This window comes from Tauraco erythrolophus, chromosome Z (assembly GCF_009769465.1).
Source record: "Tauraco erythrolophus isolate bTauEry1 chromosome Z, bTauEry1.pri, whole genome shotgun sequence".
Lineage (NCBI taxonomy): Eukaryota > Metazoa > Chordata > Aves > Musophagiformes > Musophagidae > Tauraco > Tauraco erythrolophus.
In genome coordinates this window covers 76,658,702-76,680,416 of record NC_141496.1, presented here as the reverse complement: position 1 = coordinate 76,680,416, position 21,715 = coordinate 76,658,702, and the positions used below count along the sequence as shown (strand labels likewise).

Genomic DNA, 21,715 nt, shown 5'->3' with positions numbered 1-21,715 from the left:
ACAAAAGGAAGACAAGGGAAGATGTGGGCCCATTGCTCAATGAGACAGGGGACCTAGTTGCACAGGACATGGAAAAGGTTGAGGTACTGAATGCCTTCTTTGCCTCCGTCTTTACTAGCAAGACCAGTCTTCAGGAATCCCAGGTCCCAGAAACCAGGGGGAAAGGCTGGAGTAAGGAAGACGTACCCTTGGTAGAAGAGGATTAGGTCAGGGAATACTTCTGCAAACCAGACATACCTAGGTCCATGGGCCCTGATGGGATGCAGCCATGAGTGCTGAGGGAGCTGGCTGATGCCATTGCAAAGCCACCCTGAATAGTCTCTGATCAATCACGGCAACTGGGAGAAATGCCTGAAGACTGGAGGAAATTACATCCTCAACTTCAAGAAGGGCAAGAAGGAATCCCCAGGGAACTACAAGTTAGTCAGCGTCATCTCAACCCCCAGAGAGGTGATGGAGCAGCTAAGCCTGGGAACCATTTCCAGGCATATTAAGGACAAGAAAATAATGAGTAGTCAGCATGGATTCACCAAGGCAAAGTCATGCTTGACCAATGTGATACACTTCTACAATGAAATAACTGGCCTGGTACATGAGCAGTGGATATTGTCTACCTGAACTTCAGTAAGGTCTTTGACACTGTCTCCACAAGATCCTCACAGACAAGCTAGTGACATGTGGGCTGGTCAAGCCGACAGGTGGGTTGAAACTGGCTGAATGGCTGGGCCCAAAGGGTGGTGGTCAGTGGCACAAAGTCTAGTTGGAGGCCAGGAACTAGCGGCGTACTCCAGGCGTCAATACTCCATTTGATCCTGTTCAACATCTTCATTAATGATGTGGATGATGAGGCAGAGTGTTCTTTCAGCAAGTTTGCGGATGACACAAAACTGGGAGAAGTGGCTGATATGCCAGAGGGTCATGCTGCCATCCAGAGGAACCTTGACAGGCCAGAGAAATGGACTGACAGGAGCCTCATGAAGTTCAGCAAGGAGAATTGTAAAGTTCTGCACCTGTGAAGGAAAAACTCCATGCTTCAGTACAGGTCGGGGGCTGCCCAGTTGGAAAACAGCTTTGCAGAAAAACACCCAGGGGTCCTGGTGAACACTAAGTTGTACGTGAGTCGGCAACACGCCCTGCAACAAAGAAGGTTAATGGTGTCCTGAACCACATCAGACAAAGTATTGCCAGCAGATCGAGAGAGGTGATCCTTCGTCTCTCCTTGGCACTAGTGATGCTACACGTGGAGTACTGTGCCCAGTTCTGAGCTCCTCAGTGCAAGAGAGGTACAGACAGAGTCCAGCAACGGGCCATGAAGATGATTAAGGGACTGGAGCATCTCATACAGATGGGAAGGCTGAGAGTGCTGGGATTGTTCAGCCTGGAGAAGAGAAGGCTCAGAGGGGACCTTAGCAATGTATATAAATACCTGAAGGGAAAGTGCGAAGAAGACAGATCCAGGCTCTTTCCAGTGCTGTCCAGTGACAGCACCACAGAAAATGGACACAAACTGAAACACAGGAGGTTCCCTCTGAACCATTTTTTCACTCTGAGTGTGACTGAGCACTGAAACAGGTTGCTCTGAGAGGCTGTACAGTCTCCATCCTCGGAGATATTCAAAAGCCACCTGGACATGGTCCTGGGCAACCGACTCTACGTGGCCCTGCTTAAGCAGAGATGTTGGACCAGATGACTTCTAGAAGTCCCTTCCAACCTCACTGTGATCCTGTGATTCTATAAGTGAAGAAGGAAATTCTTTGCATCACACTGTCCTGGTTTCGGCTGCAACAGAGTTCAATTTAGCTGCTGGAATTGCTCTGTGTTTTGGTTTTAGTCTAGGATGACTGGCAGCCTGGGAAAATGGTAAAGTTTGCAGACACTTCAGCAGACTATATTCTTTATCCCAGAGATAGGACATGTCTTCAGCAGTCAGCTCTCAGTAAGTCTTCTATGTAACACATCTTCACATTCCTTTCAGTAGTTTTGTTGAAGTGATGGTCTGGGAATTTGAGCAGGGTATATGACCTGAGTGAAAAGCTACTATCTCCATCACCCACATACACCTTTATGATATTTATAAAACAAACCTTACAGTCTTCCTAAGGCAGATTTTTTCTTCTGGGAATATAAAAATGGAATTTAAAAGTGAGAAATAGGATGATGGAGGTATGCAAATAGAGAGAGGTGTTAGTACACCATTATACTGTGATGGTGGCAGGGGGGAAATAGGGAAAGTAACAGAAATTGAAATCATCAGAAGCCCTTCTCTTAGCAACAAAACACAAACAAGCAAAGACTGAATTAATCACCCCATAACAATATACTTGGGAGAGTAAACTTGCCTCCTAAAAAGTTTTTTGGCCATTCTTTTCTGCATCTTGTGGCAGCCAATGGAATGTTCATTTAGTTCAACTTTTAGAAACTCTGATTTGGTATGAAATTAAGAAGTCGCTCCTTTGCACGACGGATCGACTTTATTTGCTACGTTAAGCAGCACAGCATATACCACGAAGAGAAGTCTGTGGTCTGAAATAGCTAGCGTTACATTCCCTCAGGGTCAAGCAACCATAAACCAATGGTTTTACATGCTTCCTCAATGGTAAAAAGAAACCCTCTAAAGTGACGCTAAATCATAGGAGGTTAGCTAGCATTCTTTATGCACAAAACAGCATTTGCGGGTTTCTGCATACATTCAAAATACAGTGAAAACACACACTTCTGCATACAGTGGGAAAAATGGAGTGCTAGAAGTCTTACAAGCCATTTGTGATGAATGACAGATATTATGATATGTTTGACTATCAACTACTGGCACAAAACCAGACTGGCAAGTGAGAAGCAATGTAGACCAAAGAGCTCAACAAGAGCGCATACAAAGCAGTGTGGCTCCTTCACCTTCTGTCGCTGCACTTCAGTACCAGCTGCTAACACCCCTGTTCAACAGTCTACACTTAAAGCTCAGGCAGTGAATGTGCCACGTGTTAAAACTTGAGCAAAAAAAAACCCCAACAAATTAGTACTGCTAAATGCTACATTCTTCTTCAAAATATCAAGGTATAGAAAATTCTAACAACTTGTTACTTACCTGAAAGGAAGATACGAAACACTTCCAGCCAATATAAGCCTGTACACGTCTTCTGGGGATTCTCTCAGGTATATTATCTATTTTTGTGGAAAAAGACAGAATAGAAAAAAAAATGTTATTTTAAGATATTAATAACTTAAGTCGCTTGTTTACTACAGAAGGCATAATTAATTATCACAGAGCTCAAAAGTCCTGGGAAAGAGTAGCATCAAGAAAAAATGTATGCAATTGTGCAATAATAAAACTAACAAACAACATAAAAGTGGTCATTCTAGAGGAATATATATTTTTAAACAAAATTTATAGATTTTTGCACTAGTTTTTCAGCTATAGACTACAATGAAAAAGCTTCTGTCCCTCTGGATTCTTCCACGTTTCTACTGCAACACTGCTGGACCAGTTTATAAATTTCTTTTTTTTTTACTCAAGCTTTCAAGATGTAAATCAAAACACAAAACTTCACAGAGATATCAGCAAAGCTATGAATTATCTGGTCTACAAAACAATGTGTACACTCAGCAGACAAGATTAAAACACTAATTCGTGTATGTTTTGATTTTCCTACAGCAGTACATTTACATTATTCCAAATCCTGTACTTCCTCTGAATTAGCAAGGCAGTTTTCAGTAACTAAATCCAGATGCCATGAAGGATAAATAAAATTCTGTAGCTTCAGAAGCAAAGTTCTAAGAACAGAATGAAGTAACATACTTGAAGCACTACGTATCAAACTTTCTAGTGTCAAAAACACTCAGAAAAGAATTCACGAAGGACCAATCCACGACAAATAACATATGGTTTTCCATCACGACATGCCTGATCCCTCTCGGATAGCCTCTAACACTAAAGTTTCCTTGAAGAATACTGTAAAACTCTTTTATACAAACCATGTCTTCCAATACCATCAGACACCATCCCCAGCATGGCCAGGAGATAACAACTGATCATAATAAACTGTCACTAACAGGTCAATATTCAATAATTTCAGGTTAATACTTTTTCTTTAAAACTGCATTAACTACACAGTTAATATAGAAAGTTATTTTTTCATTGACATTCAGTAAAATTATTCACATCTCATGTTAATGACCTTTTTCCCTAGAGGTTTTTTGAAAGTAAGATTCCTAATGAGTATAAATTAAACGTTCTCCAAAAATCTAAGAATGACATTTTTCCTTTCTGTTGCTTCTGACATTTTTTTCCTTTTAAAAGTTGGCACTGCCTTTCAAATTTCTTTGATGCTGCTGCAAAGCCTGTTTGAACAAATGGCGTAATGTATCTTCCACATCCTCTCTCCACGTGTGCACACACACACACATGTACGGGCACATTCTTGTGAGGTGAGAATGGGAGGAGGAACAGATGTTGCTAAAAAATCACCACAAACCCAGCTTGAAACAGACAGCTAAAACATACATGGCAACATATGACCTCTTTTTTTTTTTTTCCTCTGATTTGATACTGTGTTAAGTATTTTCTGAGCATTCTTCCTTTGCAATTAGCAAAACCAAAGAAAAAAAACATCTGTCCTGTTTAAGCAGTTTAGCTAAGTAATGAAAACTGCATGTTTTGTGTGTGTGTGCGCACGCACACGCTTTCACTGGGGAGGGGTAAGTGACTTTTGCATTCGTACTTGCAAGCATACACCTGGAACAGAAAATAGACTTAGAAAGACCCCGAAATATCATTGAATAGCTGCTCCTCAGATGCCAGAGTTCACTTTCTAATCTGCAGGCATATTCATTGCCCGAATTGGATATAAAGGTTATGTTCCAATAAATTTCCACTTGTGTGCTTTGATACAGTCATACTTTGGATCTTGCAGCACACTGAACCCTAATCAGAAAAAGAGCCCCAACCCAGGAAAACTTACAAACTAGAGATGTGAAATGGCATTAGCAAACAGAAGGTAATCAAACAGTAGAAACAGAGTTTGTAGCCAGAAATGAGTCACCTGGAAAAAACTTGAGACTCAGAGCTGCAAGGCTGGGTAACACACAGAGAGTACTGCTTGTGCAACAGGCAGTTTGTACAACAAATAGAATTGCAGCTAATACTCGCTAATCCTGTAAGCATAAGTAGCTCAGAAAAGCCAAGGATGTCTCCAACATCTCAGATGAGCTTTTATCAGCTTCCTAAAAGAAAACAAGCTTCAACGTGGAAGTGTTTGTTTTCAAGTGTAACAGCTACAAGAGGTAAATTTTTTCCATAAACGTTAAGTGTTGTATTAAAATAAGTCTAAATAACACTACAGTATACTGAAACACATTAGTTCTTAAGCACAGATCCAACTTCTGAAATGACATTACCAGTGAAGTTGCTATAAGCCCCATTATAACATATATGCACGTTTGTATGGACTTTCCTTCACACAGTTATTCAAACGCTCACTATATACAAGGGCACTGAAAAAAGCCAGCCTGATTTTAACACAAAAATCCAATGTCTACCACCATTTAGTATGTACAAAAGCACACTGCAAGAAGATGGCGCTCTTCAATGTGGACAAGCCACTAAGCAAAAATACACCATGCTGCCTGTACAACTGAAGCAATATACAGCATATTCACTGAAGAAGGAAGCTCTTTGAGATGGATTTCACAGAATTTTCTGAAATAAGAGAGATCCCGCTACAGTTCAGCTGTGACACTATCACACACGCAAGATACGACACATGAAGAGCTGCAGACAGCAGTTGATGAAACGGTCAGATGGTGTTACCCGTGAAAAGTGGCTTACAAAAAAAAAAAATAGGTTAGCATGAGGATATCAGGACAGGTGCAATGGCGTGGAGTGCTTCAAAAGGGAAGAACGGCATTCAGTCTCGACACAGGATGGGAAAGACCATAAATAGATACTTACTTCACAAGGAAAGTATCCTGGCAGTAACACAACACAGGAAGCTGTGACAGTCAAAGTGGAGACAGATCAGTTTCTGTCACAGCTTAAGACCGTAAGAGAGCACCCAGTTGGAAATCTTGGATGCAAGCAAGGCTGGATGGAGGCTGAAAACGGGTGAGCCTGGGTACAGGCTGTGGGTGAACCAAATTCCAGATATGGAAACAAGACTGAAGCAGTGAGGGAAGGAGCAGCAAAGCCCAGGGAAGCAATGGATATCAAGGCAGCAGAGGCCACATCTACATTAGGAAGTAGTGTGCACCAGCAGAAATGCTGGGAGCCAGCAATGAAGATCTGATATCTGCACTATACACTTCCAGCCGCTTTTAACCTTAACAGCTAGTCCTAGTCTGGTCCTGTAGACTGAACACCCATTACCTGTTGGGATTGCTCCTAGACTGCTCTGTGAAGTGAGCCAAAGGGCAGTGCGCGGGCTTATAGGGAAGATTCACTTCAAAAACATAGTCCTGGCACACACTGATAAATATAACTGTATCCTGTTTCTGACAGGGAGAAGGCCACTAGAGCCTTAAAGATGAACAATTTCATGTGAATGATGTGAGTGGAGGAAGGGCTGAAGAAAGCCAGTAAATGAGAGAAAGTAAAAGTGATCAGAGAGATCTGCAGTAGACAGAAGTGTTGGAAGACAGACTGACTTTCTAAGGCAGTAAACAGCACTGAAGTTTCAGAAAACAAGAGAATGTAAATGTTGATCTGATGAACAGCAAAACAAAGAAGTACTTGTAAATTTATGAGGTATGTACTAGGGGAAGGAGGGGAAATGGGAAAAGACATAACCTCCAGAAATCAAAATACACAACAGCTGAAACCAGTTTGTCCAGATGCCGATTATGTTTCTGCTGTGCTTTCTAAGATGACAGAATGGTTTGGATTGGAAGGGATCTTAATGATTACCTAGTTCCAACCCCTCTGCCATGGGCAGGGACAACTTCCACTAAAACAAGTTGCTCAAAGCCTCATCCAACCTGGCCTTGAACACTTCCAGGAATTAGGCATCCACCACTTCTCCAGAAAACCTGTTCCAGTGCCTCACCACCCTCAGAGTGAAGAATATGTTCCTAATATCTAATCGAAATCTCCCCTCTTTCAGTTTAAAGCCATTGCCCCTTGTCCTATCACTACATGTCCTTGTAAAAAGTCCCTCTCCAGCTTTCCTGTAGGCCCCCTTTAAGTACTGGAAGGCTGCTAGAAGGTCTCCCTGAACAGCCCCAGCTCTCTCAGCCTGTCTTCATAGCAGAGGTGCTCCAGCCCTCGGATCGTCTTTGTGGTCCTCCTCTGCACCCACTCCAACAGGTCCATGTCCTTCTTATGTTGGGGTGTGTTGGGGGCCCCAGAGCTGAACGCAGTACTGCAGGTGGGATCCCATAAGAGCAGAGTAGAGGGGCAGAATCACCTCCCTCAACCTGCTGGCCATGCTTCTTTGGATGCAGCCCAGGATACGGTTGGCTTTCTGGGCTGCCAGCGCACATTGCCAGCTCATGTTGAGCTTCTCATCCACCAGCACTCCCAAGTCCTTCTCCTCAGGGCTGCTCTCAATCCATTCTCTGCCCACCCTGTACTTGTGCTTGGGATTGCCCTGACCCATGTGCAGGACCTTGCATCTGGCCTTGTTGAACTTCACAAAGTTCTCACAGGCCCACCTCTCCAGCTTGTCAAGGTCCCTCTGGTGGATGGTATCCCTTCCCTCCAGCGTGTCCACAACACCACACAGCTTGGTGTTGTCATCAAACTTGCTGAGGGTGCACTCGATCCCACTGTCCATGTTGCCAACAAAGATGTTAAATAGCACTGGCCCCAGTACCAGTTCCCTGAGGAACACCACTCATCACTGGCCTCCATTTGAACATAGAGCCATTGACCACAACTCTTTGAGTGTGACCATCCAGCCAATTCCTTATCCACTGAGTGGTCCATCTATCAAATCCACATCTCTCCAATTTATAGACAAGGATGTCGTGTGGGACAGTGTTAAATGCTTTGGATAATTCCAGGTAGACGATCTCAGTTGCTCTTCTCTTATCCATCAATGCTGTAACCTTATCATAAAAGGCCACCAAACAGTCAGGCACAATTTGCCCTTAGTGAAGCCATGTTGGCTGTCACCAAAGCTGACCAAAAGGCTGTCACTGATTGGCGACAGCCTTTTTTTCCATGTGCCTTAGCATAGTTGCCAGGGGCATGTGCTCCATGATCTTGCCTGGCACAGGGGTGAGACTGACTGGCCTGTAGTTCCCTGGGTCTTCCTTTTTTGCCTTTTTAAAGATGGGGCTATGTTTCCCCTTTCCAAGTCAGTGGGAACATCACCAGATTGCCATGACTTCTCAAATATAATGGATAGCAGCTTAGCAACTTCATCTGTGAGTTCCCTCAGGATCCATGGATGCATCTCATCAGGTCCCACGGACTTGACGTACCTTCAGGTTCCTTAAATGGTTTTGAATCTGATCATCTCCTACAGTGGGCGGTTCTTTGTTTTCCCAGTCCCTGCCTTTGCCTTCTGTGACTTCTGCAGTGTGGCTAGAGCACTTGCCAGTGAAGACTGAGGCAAAATAAGCCTTGCACAAATGAGTTTTAAAAGTTTAAGTTTAAAAGATGAGCAGATGTGGCACTTAGGGACATGGTTTAGTGGTGGACTTGTCAGAGTTAGGTTTACAGTTGGACTCCACAATCTTTAAGGTCTTTTCCAGCCTAAACAATTCTGTGATTCTAAGTTAATCCCAATAAAGCACCTAACAAGAATTACTACTAAAAAGATGAAAAATATTAAAATAAATTTCAAGCAATGATATTAACTGTTATTTAGAAGAAGCAGGCATTTTCTGGGAGTTTTTGTCCAGTCTTGTATACACAAATGGAGAAAAGTATATGAGAATTTTACACTGATTTCCCAAGGGGCTCCTTACCTGCGCATCAGACAAATATTTAAAAAAAAAAAATGAACCAACAACAGCTTTTTAAAAGAACTTACAAAATTCAGCAGACCTGAAATAAATTATCCACAAGTACAGTTGCATCGGCTTTAGAATAGTCCTACAATCATATGCAAGTACAGATGGGTGTACACACGCATCTACATACACACATACACGAATACACAGGGGAAAACTCTTAAAATCTTTACAAGTCTTTTACTTAAGTACCTTCTAGGAAAATTCTAACTATAAGGAACTGACATCTTTCAAGCTAAAATAACATACTGTTTTATCACAGTGTAATCACTTGCGTGTACCAACAATTTAGAAATTTGCTGTCTTTATGGATACAAAAATAATCCCACTGAACTTCAAAATACAGCCAGAAATTTGCGATTAGCAGTTGAACCATTAACATTGCTCTAATCATCCTTTTCATTTAGGACATCTGTTTCTAATTAAGGGACTGCAGGCAGCTCTGTGAATGGTCAAGAGCTATCCAAGCGTTGAGTACTGGGAAAGGTGCACTCAAGCACAGCTCCTGCCAACATCGCTGTGTAGTCGAACAGCCGCTATAACGTTCACTGAATGAAACAGAAGGGCTTGCAGGACTAGGCGACCCAGTATTTAAGCGCATTTAAAATCAACTATGGAATCAGAGTTCTTTTAGCAAGCCGTGTTATTGTCTGATTCATATTAGTGTTTTCAAACTAGCCCTATCTTTTAAATAAAGGATTCCTACATTAGTGTTACAACCATGAAAACGGTATTCACAATAGGACGAAAAGTATTCCTGGTAGAAAAGGAAAGGAGGATCGGGTTAAAAAAGGCATCTTAATGTTCAGTACATGGGGATGCCAAGTGAAATAGTAATGCTGCATGCAAGACAAAACATGTTTGATAATAATCACCTATGACATAACTTGTGGCTTTTTCAGGAAAGTTAAATAGCTTATTTAATATGCTGTAATGTTAGAAACTATATCTACTCAAGTCCGTAAACAGCACTTTAAATTCACATTTATGATTTGCTTAGTGTAATTAAGTTTATCCACCTGCTGACCCTTAACTGCAAAATCTACTTAGGCTGCTACCTAAATCACACACTGACTTAAAACCAAGGAAATGATGAGATGGTTCATTTTAAAGTGCTTACGAGCAAATTTCTTGTGATACAACTGCATTCCAAAAATGTCACTCACCCAAATAGCCTGAACTGCTGCAAACTGCAAATAATCATTACCCACCACTCTGAACAAATACAATAACTACTCTGTGTGACCAGACTCAAACACAAGCTCACACACACGTATAATTTTACTGTAACGTAAAAGTTTAAAATATTTTATTTCATCAAATCCTCCATGGGACATACTAGTCAGTTAACACATTAAATTTTCTAGCAATATTCCTTAGAAGAAAAGGTTAAATACAGCAAAACTAAAACAGAATTAAAAAGCTTCCTGTATGGATTTGCGGTGTACTGAAGAAACGCACATGTGGCCACCAGTCCCTTCATTAACAGAAACAGTCATTAAGTGGATAACAGTGGCAGAGAGGGAATAACTGCCTGTGTCTGGCAACTCTCTTTGTTCGACATAAACAAAAGCAAGAAACCTCCAATTACCTTTTAAATGGCGGAAGGGAGGTACAGAAAACCCTGCTAGCTGGGAACCAATCGGGCTGGGCACATCAGGACTTCACGACAGCTAAGAAAGCAAGCTACTGCTATAGCAAGGGACCCCCAAAAAGCAACCCTTCTCCTACGGAGACAAGCAGTCTGGTGAGAATATGGTGACGAAGAACCTAGTACAAAAGGCATGAAAACGCATCGTCATGAAGGCTAATCACGATTTCCCAAATACGATTCAGAGAAGGCAGCTTTTCAGAGGACACGAACATGGAGAAAGCCAAAAAGACTCCAGGCAACTTTTGCTTAAACAAAAGGCCAATACTTTGCCCATCTCATCTCTGCCACTCGCTTGTCAAGCACAAGCACCTCTCATCAAAACGTAGCTAAGGGTAAACATGGTTTACCCACCTGTAATTTAAGCACTGCCACAGTTACCCATCTACCACCATGCAGCCTGGACCACTAAACGAGTGAGTTTGCCTGCTTTTCCACAGCTTAGACAGAGAGAATTCTGCAAATGCCACGGTAAGAGCAGAGCAGTTAGACATTACACAGACGAGTGCTAATTGCTTCTGCAACCTTCAGCTTCTAGCCAGCATTAGGCCACAGCTAGGAAGGACACTAACAAATTGAAAAGGCAAAAAAAAAACAGTACTACAGATCAGAACGGATGAAGGAAATGCTGCTTACCCTGAAGAAAGAAGATGAGAAAATAGACAAAGTACAGAGATGAGTCCTGGAGAAGATGACCTGAATAACAGCAGTTCATGGGGCGGTACCCTCGGAGGGTCACCCTCCAAGTACATAATTAGTGCCAGGCCTGAGAAAAAAAACACTGTTACTAAGTTAATGCAGCCAAGGGGAGTGGGGGGAGCTTGGGAATCGGGTGGACAGGCACAGAGGGTACATTTTCTTTCTTAACGTAGAAGGAGCAATGATGGAAGAAGCAGACTTTCCTCACCCACAGCCAAGTCCTGGCGATAATCAAGAGCAGCCACTGTAGAGATCAACTCAGAAGATCACTGCTGCTTTGGTAGAGTGGTAAGGCCTGAACAGTGCAGACAGCTTCCAAGGAAAAGCAATTTTTCTTTAAAAGGTGAAGAAAAAAGGGTTTTTTCCCTCCCTCCCTTCTTTCCCCTCACCCCCTCCGCCCGTATAAAGCGTAAACATTCAACCCCAACACGCCAAATTCTGGCAACCCTTTGTCTGGCTGAACATGCTAAATTTATGCTAATCTACAGAGAAGAATATTATTCCCATTACGCGGTATATCATCTGTAAAAATGAAACAAAATACAGAATTAAAACAGATGGAAGATGAACAATAAAAGGATTAAGATCTAAATTGTTCAGATTTACTCTAAAAATTTGTATTTTATTCTGTAACTACTTATACAACAATGTATTTGGACACTCTTTTCTTCACTTTTAAGACCATGTAATACTGAAGAGCCCAGTAGCTTGAGTCAGGCTGTGATGTCATGTCAAAGTACACCTGGAAGGAAGCAGCAGATGCGGGACGGGGGAGAAAGAAGTGTGTAGCCTGGAGAGTTCAGAAACTATTTCCACTGAAGAGGAAAGAAATACAAGTTAGATGAAAGGGGCTGGGGGGGAAACATTAAAATACAACAACTGTGAAGAAAAGACTGGGAACAGACTTTGCTTGTAAACCAGAACACTAGCAGCTGCCCTCACACTTCACCACAGTTAATGAAGACTTTCATAATTGCCTTAGTAGTCTACATGAGCATATCCCCACACGATATATATACACACGTGTATATTTAAACAAAATATGTTGAACTATAAATCATGCTAATATACTCCAATTCTGCTTAAGCAGAAGTTAAAAATACTATGTTCAAGAATACAAATTTAAGGTCAACAAGCCATTAAAGTGACAGGCTTGGAAGTTGCTAGCATAAAAAATACTGAATGTTTATGAGGACATAGAAGTTCCAGAGCAGAACTAGTTACATACAGTTCATTATAGTTTAAGGTAGTTATATGTTAAAATATGACTGTGTTTAAAAGAAACAGAGAACAAAACTGGAAAGCACACACACTTGTCTGTGCTACTACTGAAAACCTTTCAGCCTGTTATTTTTAACAAGTAACTTAAAGCACCTGCATCTACAGAGCACCTTGCACCCAAAACTATGCTGAAGTTATCAAAGGCCTTACTACGCAGGCAGACAAGCACTATTTTCATGACTAACTCCCCATAGGCTACTTTCCCTTTTCTACTTCTTTGCTCTTCCCACCTGGACTCCTCCAACCTGAGGCACTGCCACACATTTCCTCAACCTAAGGTAAACTGTTGAAATGGGAACCCATCAGGAAGCTAAAAAAATAAAATCAAACAAGAAAATGCATTCAACCCGGACAGAAGGAAATACGGTGGCAACCTACCGCTTACACTGTAAGGGATCAGAAATTAAATGATGATAACTCAGTTCAAGCAGCAGACAGCATGACCAACAGGACACGGTCTGATTAACTAAAATTACAGAAAAGCTTCTTAAAGCTTTGACCAATAGCTGGATGGCTCCTTCTTCATCAAAAAGAAAGGCACTCCTAACAGAAGAAATAGGTGGGTGCTTAAGCATGCATATGTTTAACATAAAGAAGGCCTCAACGTATTTCCTTTCGGTCAGGAAATAATGCTCATAGACATATATTTATCATGCACTCTCAACAGATCCTATACTGTTGCTCGCCCCATAGAGAACAATCCAGTTCTCCCCTCAGAAAGCAGAAATGTGGAACATGTATGGCTGAACACTTCAGCAGTGAGTGCTGTAATTAAGCCTGACTCTTCATGAAAGACCATCAAAGGATGTCAAGGAAAACAGTAGGCCTCAGGGGCACAGCCTTTCTTCTGTGATCTTCCTTCACTGGAATCCCTCCCACAACAATCTGGGAAGAAAGAGAACCCCACTTTATAGAAAAAGTAGTACCAGTGCCAAAGTCTGTTGCACTGGAAAGAAAATTAGCATCTAGCTAGATCCACCTACCACCTACGACCATGCAAAACGGAGACCCCCTATGCGAGGAGAGGACTCGCACAGACCTTCACTTTGTCACTTTTTTTCGGTCTTTAAGGGAAACTGCCGAAGTATTCAACTGGTACAATGCAATAGCCTAAGCACAAGTCTCTGAACTTTGAAAACTACCGATGGTTTTGACCAGCCTCTTTCTGCCACACGCCAGCTGTCTGCAACCAGCCCTCCCACACGCGTTGGCTAGCCAGTCACAATCTCGTGTCTGACTTCAGCTGAACCTGTGGTAGCATCCTTTCTGTACTCTGCAACTCCCACCTCCTGCACTACGGTTCTCTGGAGCAAAAATTGTCTACTCCTCTGTCAAACAGCCTCCATTTTTAATTACCCTGCTTGGGACTGCCATAATCTGTACATATTAATGTCAGAGCTTTATTCAAGTCTTTCCCAGCATTCCCCTTCAACTGAACATCGTTATTGCAACACAGCAGGACTACTGGGTGATCAGAAATAAGATCTGTGTTAGGCTTTTGCTATCCTTTTACATAGTCGAACACAGTACTTTCCTATCAGATTGTTTTGCCATCAGTTAATGTTTCATACCGTGGATTCTGCTCAAAATGTCAGCCACTGTGCTGCAGAATACTGCTACACATATTCAGCACAAAAGCTTAAGGAAAACCAAAACCCAATTCCTTCCAAATAATGGCTGATAACTGAAGCCAGACCCTTCTCGCTTTCAGGGTCTCCATTATGACCAAGTCACAAGGAAGAAGTAGTTTTCCTGAAAGGTGCAGCTGTTTTGTCAACATAATACCTTAACTGCGAACAAATTTAGTAACTCATGTTGTCAGTTTCCACGTGGCTTAAGAATGCAAAGGTCAACAGCAACATTCCTAACCATCTGTGTTTCGAATTCCAAGAGAGACACATTTTGAAATCTAGTTCTTAATTTGTGATAAGTACTGTAGAAAACAGACAACACAGAAGCCCTGGAGAACAGGAAATGGACCTCGGGCATGATGTAGGGAGGCAGCAAGGAGACTGCCAGCATCACAGCAAGTACTGTACAGCCTTGCAGCTAATAAATAGGAATGACCTAAGGCTACATGAACTCTGACCCCTCAAATCTCCAACATCAAAGAACATATAGGTTCTCACTTCGTTTTATTACTCAGTAAACAAGATAGATGGTTAAAATCAAGGTGTGTCACAAGTCAAAGCAGAATATGAATACGGTACATCACATCTTTCATTCTGAAGCACTCAGCATTTTATTCCTTGACTACACTTTTGTGTACCAAACATGGATTCTTTAGATGCGGTTGTGATGTAAAGCCAGTCATTTCCCCTCTGCAGTCAGGGATCAGGCTCAGTACATTTTCAGCCACCTTGTATATTCCTAGGCGTTACACCGGCTCTAAGCCCACCACAAGATCTCGCTCCTTCTCCTAGGTTAACTGAAGAGATCACCTTACATTAGAAAAGAAGCAGCTGCGCAAGAAAAGGTATATTTAAACATGCATGCAACAGGAAATTATATACTGTACTTTGTGCAAGATAGTATTTCTCTATTTTAAAAAAGAAAAAGAAGAGTATGTGTGGGTGGAGGAAAGGAAAAACATCAAGTAGCAGTTATTTTTTTTAAATGAAAATATTAATAAGGATTTTTTTTCAGTGGTGCTCTTATTTCTTAGGAGCACAGATTGCAGTAGAGAGGGAAAAAAAAACCAAAACCATACAACTCCATTCACATACTTGCTAGACTTTAAAAACTCTTAGTATGTGGTACCTTACTATAAAATACATTAGCAGGAAGATTATTCAAGAGAAAAGAACTGGTTTTATCTTGCTATTTTAAAATTTGAGTATGAAAAAATGAACACATTTAGCAAGCCGATGTAACGTAAAAATTTACTTACTGCGTAGGAGCCTATAAGGAATGCAGCATTTGCTTGTTTTTTCTGATCGAAGCCAGTATAATGAACTATTTTCTTCCTTATCAACGAAAATGACTGTATCAAGAAATGAACAAGATTAGGATTTTGCATTTTAGACTTTTCGTACCTTCTTTTACAAAACTAGAGGAACACAAGGGCCTGTTCACCTACTTTCAGCCACCTGTATTCAGAAGACCAAGCATGCTGTAGACTAGTCCCTCAAAAGCTTTGGAAGACTGTAACGCATCCCTATCGAGATTGTTCCAGTATTTTTCCCAGTATATATAATTTCCTATATAATTTTTGATACAAATTGCAGTAATCTTTCTCTTCCTTCTTGTATGCATTTACTATTTCTGATAGGCATTTATGACGAGTAAATACAAAGTGACATTCTTAAAAACATCACAGGCATGTCACAACCGTTTTGAAAACGGAATTTGGAGATTATTATTCTTAAAGAAAACCATGAATCAACGAGTAGTTGTTTCTAAGGATCAGAACCACTGGAAAATATAGGCTTAGATTAAAATATTTTGAAAGTATTTCTAAAATATTTTATTGTAAATTTATTGTAAATAACTTTTTAAAATTTCATATCAGCTTGGCATATAGTTTCTCTAATTATCTTAGAAAGGGGGTGGAATGGCACTGGCAATAGAAAGGACACTTACGTCTATGGTGGCAGCAAAAATTATCCCCTAACCAGCCCTTGAAATAAATTTTGATGTGCTTGAAACTGAATACTTCGATGAACTGCTAAGCTACCATAAAATGTCACTATTTAAATAGCAATGTTACTTGCTCAGTTACTATTCAACACACTGAAGACAAATAAACCCAGATCACTAGCAGTATGTTCTCAGCAACCCTTACACGTCTCTCCAATATCAAACCCAAGATATTCAAAGGGATTATAATATAGACTTGTGTTGCTTTAGAGCATCCAGTAAACAAAAATCAGAGAATCTTGTCTCTGGCAAACCTGTTCGTAGGGTCGCAGGGACAAAGCAAGTCCAAATTATGCAAACTAATACCAGTGACAGACACGAAGGAATGAAAAAAAAAATCTCTGTTCAACTATAATGTTCTGCATACTTTCCAATTTTCACAGTTCGGTGGCAGTTTCAAGATCTAAGCAATTCTGAAGAGGCAAACTGTGATTCACATTAATGCTAATAAGCTTTTTTATCTGCCTAACAGGTTTTATATTCCAACATGTTAGAGGTCAACTAACTTGAAGTCATTCACATTAATTAATACAGGAACCCTCTGTTTGAAAGACACGATGCTCTCTCAAGAGCCCGATCCTGAAAATTACTGAACACCCCTCAGAGAAGATAATCTGCAGCAGGAGCACGGCAGTCTCCTTCAGGACAATGCCATAAACGCTATCAAAGATTGAAAGTTGCTTCTTAGCAAAGAGATGTCAGGACCAGAAGAGAAGACCAAGTCAAACCAAAAACTCTCTCCAGTAAAAATGTGTTGCATTGCGCCTTCAAGCTCACCCATTACAAGCGGACTGCCAACTCCAGGAGGGCAGCTTTTCAGTTAAAGAAGTCTCTACCCATTTAGCAACTGATCTTTTTTAGGAGCTTAACACTAGTTACTGCCACAGTGGTGCCTCTTCTGGATCTTAAAAGTCAGTGGGGTTTCTTTCCTGATCCTCCTCCTCCCTAAATTCACCTTGAAAAAATTTATTAAGCATTTATATTCAAAACTTAGCTGGATTAGGAATCTAGGAAAGGACCTGAACAAAAAAATAAACCTTTTGGTCCATTTGTTTTTGTTCTTTAAGAAGTCAAGCATATTGAATGAAAAAACCCAAGTGTTACCTTTAATTTCTTATTTAGCTTGCAGCAGTATCTGTAGACCATTGCCAGATTGAGCGGTCCAAAGTCTGCATAGAAGCTGGCAGGAGAAAGGTGAAAAATTGTACATGACTTCTGTAAATGCCTTTTTTTTTTTAATTAGATGCACAAAGCAAGGAGTCATAATATGTATTTGATATATATGCATCATCCTAAAAACATGAACACCTTCTTACATACATACTATTTTGTTGGAGGAAACAGTTTTGTCATCTTTCAACAGGGACTAAAACTTATTCTTTGTTTTCCACACACACCATCACTCAAAACCAAACTGGAATACTCCTGGTTTGAAAAATTCTCACTATTGTATCACTCTGTGACACCAGTTTAGAAACACTATTTTAAGAGCAACCCAAAAGCTTCACTTTAAAAGAAGGAAATCAATATTGCTAGAGAAAAGTGAAGACAAGAGAATAAAGATTGATTACTACTTTCACAAACAGTAAGCACGCCCTTGGTCAAAAATATTTGAAGAATTAGCGGCATTCCAGATCACATACAAAGGCCTACACTGTTTGTTACAGGGGAAATAATATATCCATTGTCAGCTCAGAAAGGCTTGAATTGATTTTGCCATATTCTTCTCTTACGCTAGGAAGTTTAGACATTCCACTTAATACTTGAGCAACCAAAGACATCCCCTTTAGCGCAGCAGTCCAGTGCGTACTTCTGAGTGTATGTTGTTGCATCATGTTCCCGTGTCTTCTAACAAGAATGGGTACAATGAAAGCTTCTGCTTTGAAACGATTTTTAAGAAATCCTGACGAGAAGCCAAGAAACCATTCTAAGACACATAAATCATCACGGCAGATAGGTCTGAGAGGACCAAACTCGTGTAATTAGTTCTACAAAGAGAATGGTATGTTTCCCTCAGCTACGTTTAAAGTCAGACTGTCAATTAGACTGGTTCCTCATTGCTGTTGTTCTGACTAATTTATTTCTGTAAAAAACAGGAAAAAATAAGTCTGTACTTACTTCTCATACACAAGTTCATCATCTATGCAGAAATAATGGGTATTTGAAGCTCCACTCTTTGGTTTTTGGCAGAGAATTGCAAAATAAAGGCGATCTGAAATGCAAGAAAGTTTAAAGCTTTTATAAACATCACACTTTTCTGCTGAAAGTCTGCAGTTATTACGCGTCAACAGAACAACTTCAAACGGTTTAAAATGAACCACATCTTTTTTTAAGTATTACCGAACCAGATACTATTATTTCTCCGGTGTTAAGCAACAAGGCACACAAAGATTGAGGCTTTTTGCTCAGCAGCGTTCCGGCAATCTGCAGCTCTTTAGCGCTCTTTCTCAAACAAAGTGCTCCCAGGAAAGCTACCTGTTTGACGACTTTGCAATACAGCAGGAGCACCCACGCACACAGCAGAGACCCACCTCCTTTTGGCAACAGACCCCCCACCTCTTGCACTCCGAATACCAACACACACACCCCCTTCCTCGACTAAGCCACAAATCCCTCAGCACCTCACGGCGCCAACATCACGACTCAACAGCGAAGCGCCCTCGCGCCAAAACGCGGGTGCTTCCCATCTTCCCGTAAAACGATGATTTCAACAGCAGCGGCATGCAATTAAAGCCTGCAGGAGACAGACGCCGGAGGGATGCAAGGGGGTGAGGTCCCCGTCCACGGGACCACCGGCGGAGACACCACCCGGACATCCCCGTCCCCATTCCGACTTCGGCTGCCCCGTCAAAGCCTGCGTGCATGCAGGCAAGAGGCACCTTGTGCTTGCCCTGGCTTCCTTTGTTAAGCTAAGGGGGAAAAACCGCCCGCGGTATTCACAGAGATATAAATTATTTTTAAGGCCGAGGGAGCTGCAGTCCCAGTGAACTCTAAACACCGACTGTGCTGCTGCTGTAAATTGCTGTGCTTGCGGTAATCGGTCAATAAAAATTGAGGCCTTGCAGCACCACAGCAATACTTCTCTTCCTCCTGCTGAAAAAGTATCATTATAAAATACATGGATTAAAATTCAAAGCCAAAAGGAAAGATTTTATTTTTTGCAAACCAGTTGCCTGGAGCAGATATATTACTTAAATATCAAAACAGATCACCTGCATATAAACGTATAACTTCGAAGAACAATAACTGGTAAACTTTATCTCCTTTTCCAGAGAGCAGGAAAAAAAAACCCAAACCTTCATGCTTAAAAACAAAATCCTCTGCAACTAGCACTTAGAAATCATTACTTGTATCTTGAAAACACACAGAAGAATATGGCACGAAAGAAGTCCCCACCTCTGTATTTCCACACTCGCGTGCTCGCTGCCCAGCTACTTCCAGCAGTACCTCGGGCAGTGGGGGCGGACGCCAGCAAACCGCGTACATTTGCTAAACGCACATTTCAGCACAACAGCAGCCTGATGTGGACGGTGTGGCTTAAACATTTACAGGTCGGTTGCAACCAGCGGGACATACAGTAACTCCTGAGCAAGCCAGGCATCTGCTTCCTTACTCAGCAGAAGCAAGGCACCAGACTTGCTTATCTGACTTTCTCGTAGTCCCATCTCGCACAGCAGCTGCAGTACTAGCTGGGAAGTGCACGACCTGCTTAGGAACTTCTATAGCTCTCAGCATTTACCCAAGCACCTCCTGAAAACAAGCCAAAGGATAAAATTTAGAGTAATGCTGTGCATTTTTAAGAAGTGACTGAACTGGCTCACAACGGGATATAAATATGTGTTGAGAAGCAAGTGCACTGATACCCCAAATGGATGGAAAATATGCTATCGGGAAAACTCCTTCACAGAAAGGCAGTCCCGGGAAAGTGTTTAGGCCAACATTTTGGGGGTGGAGGGAGCCCCAGCTCCCCACAGCTCCCCTGCACCTGTGCCCACCACTGTGTTACTCCCTGTGCTGTGTCAAGGTGGATTTGTGTGATTCAGAAACTGCAACAGGTATACTAGCACAGTATTTTTTTTTTTTTTTTTAAAAAAAAAGGCTGCCTTGCTCTTTTACTTTGCTCTGCCCTGAGAATGAGAGCTAACATGGGGGAGCGGGGGTGGACACGACACTGAGGGCAAAAGAGGAAGCAGAAAGGAGAACTGAGAGGATATGACATCTAGGGATTGTGTTTACACTGGCATTGCCAGATTAAACACGTCACACTACAGCCCCAAGCTATAATTTCATGCCACTTCTAAACTGATTTAATGGCTAGGTGCCACCAGGTTCCTTACAAGGAGTTTTCTTCTGAACCAGCACACTGGGGGTTAACAGTGGGAATAAATAGCCAGAACTCTGTCCTTTAGATCCAGCTGATTGACTTAGACTGAGCTGGCCCCATACACAAACAACATCCGAATCAAAGTCTGGGCAGAATGGCTCTAGTAGTCAAACTGACACGACACCTTCTCGCACACCAGTTTCTTCACGTAAACTTTACATCACTTTTGAAAATATAAAAGCACTACACAAAGAGTAATCCAAAATCCTCTAGTACAAAAGAAAGATCAAAATGAAAAGAAATATATTTGCACAGGTCGAAGACCTAAAATATTTTCACATTTTGCTCCTATACAGGATTTGGAGTAACAGCATCACCTGCTCCCTCAGCGCTCCTACTTCTGCTGAAAATCTTCTGCAGCTTTTGCAAAAACATTCAACAAAAATAAGAACTCCTATCTCGAGAGAACAGTGTGTACATGGCCTTTTGAATTGCTGTTGGCATTCAATTCTACACTGGTATCTCTGGATCGAGTTAATTGTTGCTATTATTAAAACACCTGAAAGAAACTCGAGTTTAATGAATTTACAGAACTACCTCACAATAAAAGCGCGTGTGTCAAATGCCAATATCCTGACAAGCTGTCCGTTCCTGTGCACCGTTAATTGCTCCCTATTATGTAAACAGCAGGCTCCATCTTTTTAACATGCTTCCTACAGGGAGATTTTAGAAATGGGCTACACAGAGAAGTCCTTTCCCATAAGTGTATTTACCTTTCTCCTGGCTTACCAGTCCGGTATCAGAGAAATACTGTATTACTCGCCATGTCTGTTTTTACCTGTTTTTTTGCAAACACATTCCCAATTCTGTTTACAGTAGCCAAGGATTAGCGTGTTGATTTTTGAATAGGAGTAACACATGCTGAGAAAGAAGAATTCCTTCATGAAGGATCTGATTGCAGGATGAGAGCTCAGACATAAAATATACCAGACCACTGATGAATTGATTTCACTAGGACTCCACAAAGGTTTGGACTGCAGGAGCAGGGCTTTCATTTTATTATTTTTATGCTTCCTTTGCTAATTTTAGCTTTTTAGTATTTCATTTACACATAGCGTGCTTGAGCACTTCCAGATTCCTGCAAATTTCTGATAAAAGGCCATCCTAAAACT

At 41.4% G+C, this 21,715-nt stretch overlaps 1 protein-coding gene across 8 annotated transcripts in view; it reads right to left on the bottom strand.

Moving 5' to 3' along the window:
- The window catches only part of CDC14B (cell division cycle 14B), a 46,323-nt gene that overhangs the window by 19,929 nt on the left and 4,679 nt on the right, over positions 1 to 21,715 (bottom strand). For all 8 annotated transcript variants that reach the window (XM_086629459.1, XM_086629451.1, XM_086629456.1 and 5 more), the window contains exons 2-5: positions 18,338 to 18,431; positions 17,324 to 17,399; positions 15,471 to 15,563; positions 3,083 to 3,159 (exon numbers count right to left, since the gene is read on the bottom strand). In XM_086629459.1, the coding sequence (XP_086485585.1) occupies positions 3,083 to 3,159; positions 15,471 to 15,563; positions 17,324 to 17,399; positions 18,338 to 18,431 (340 nt within the window). The remainder of the gene's footprint in view (positions 1 to 3,082; positions 3,160 to 15,470; positions 15,564 to 17,323; positions 17,400 to 18,337; positions 18,432 to 21,715) is intronic.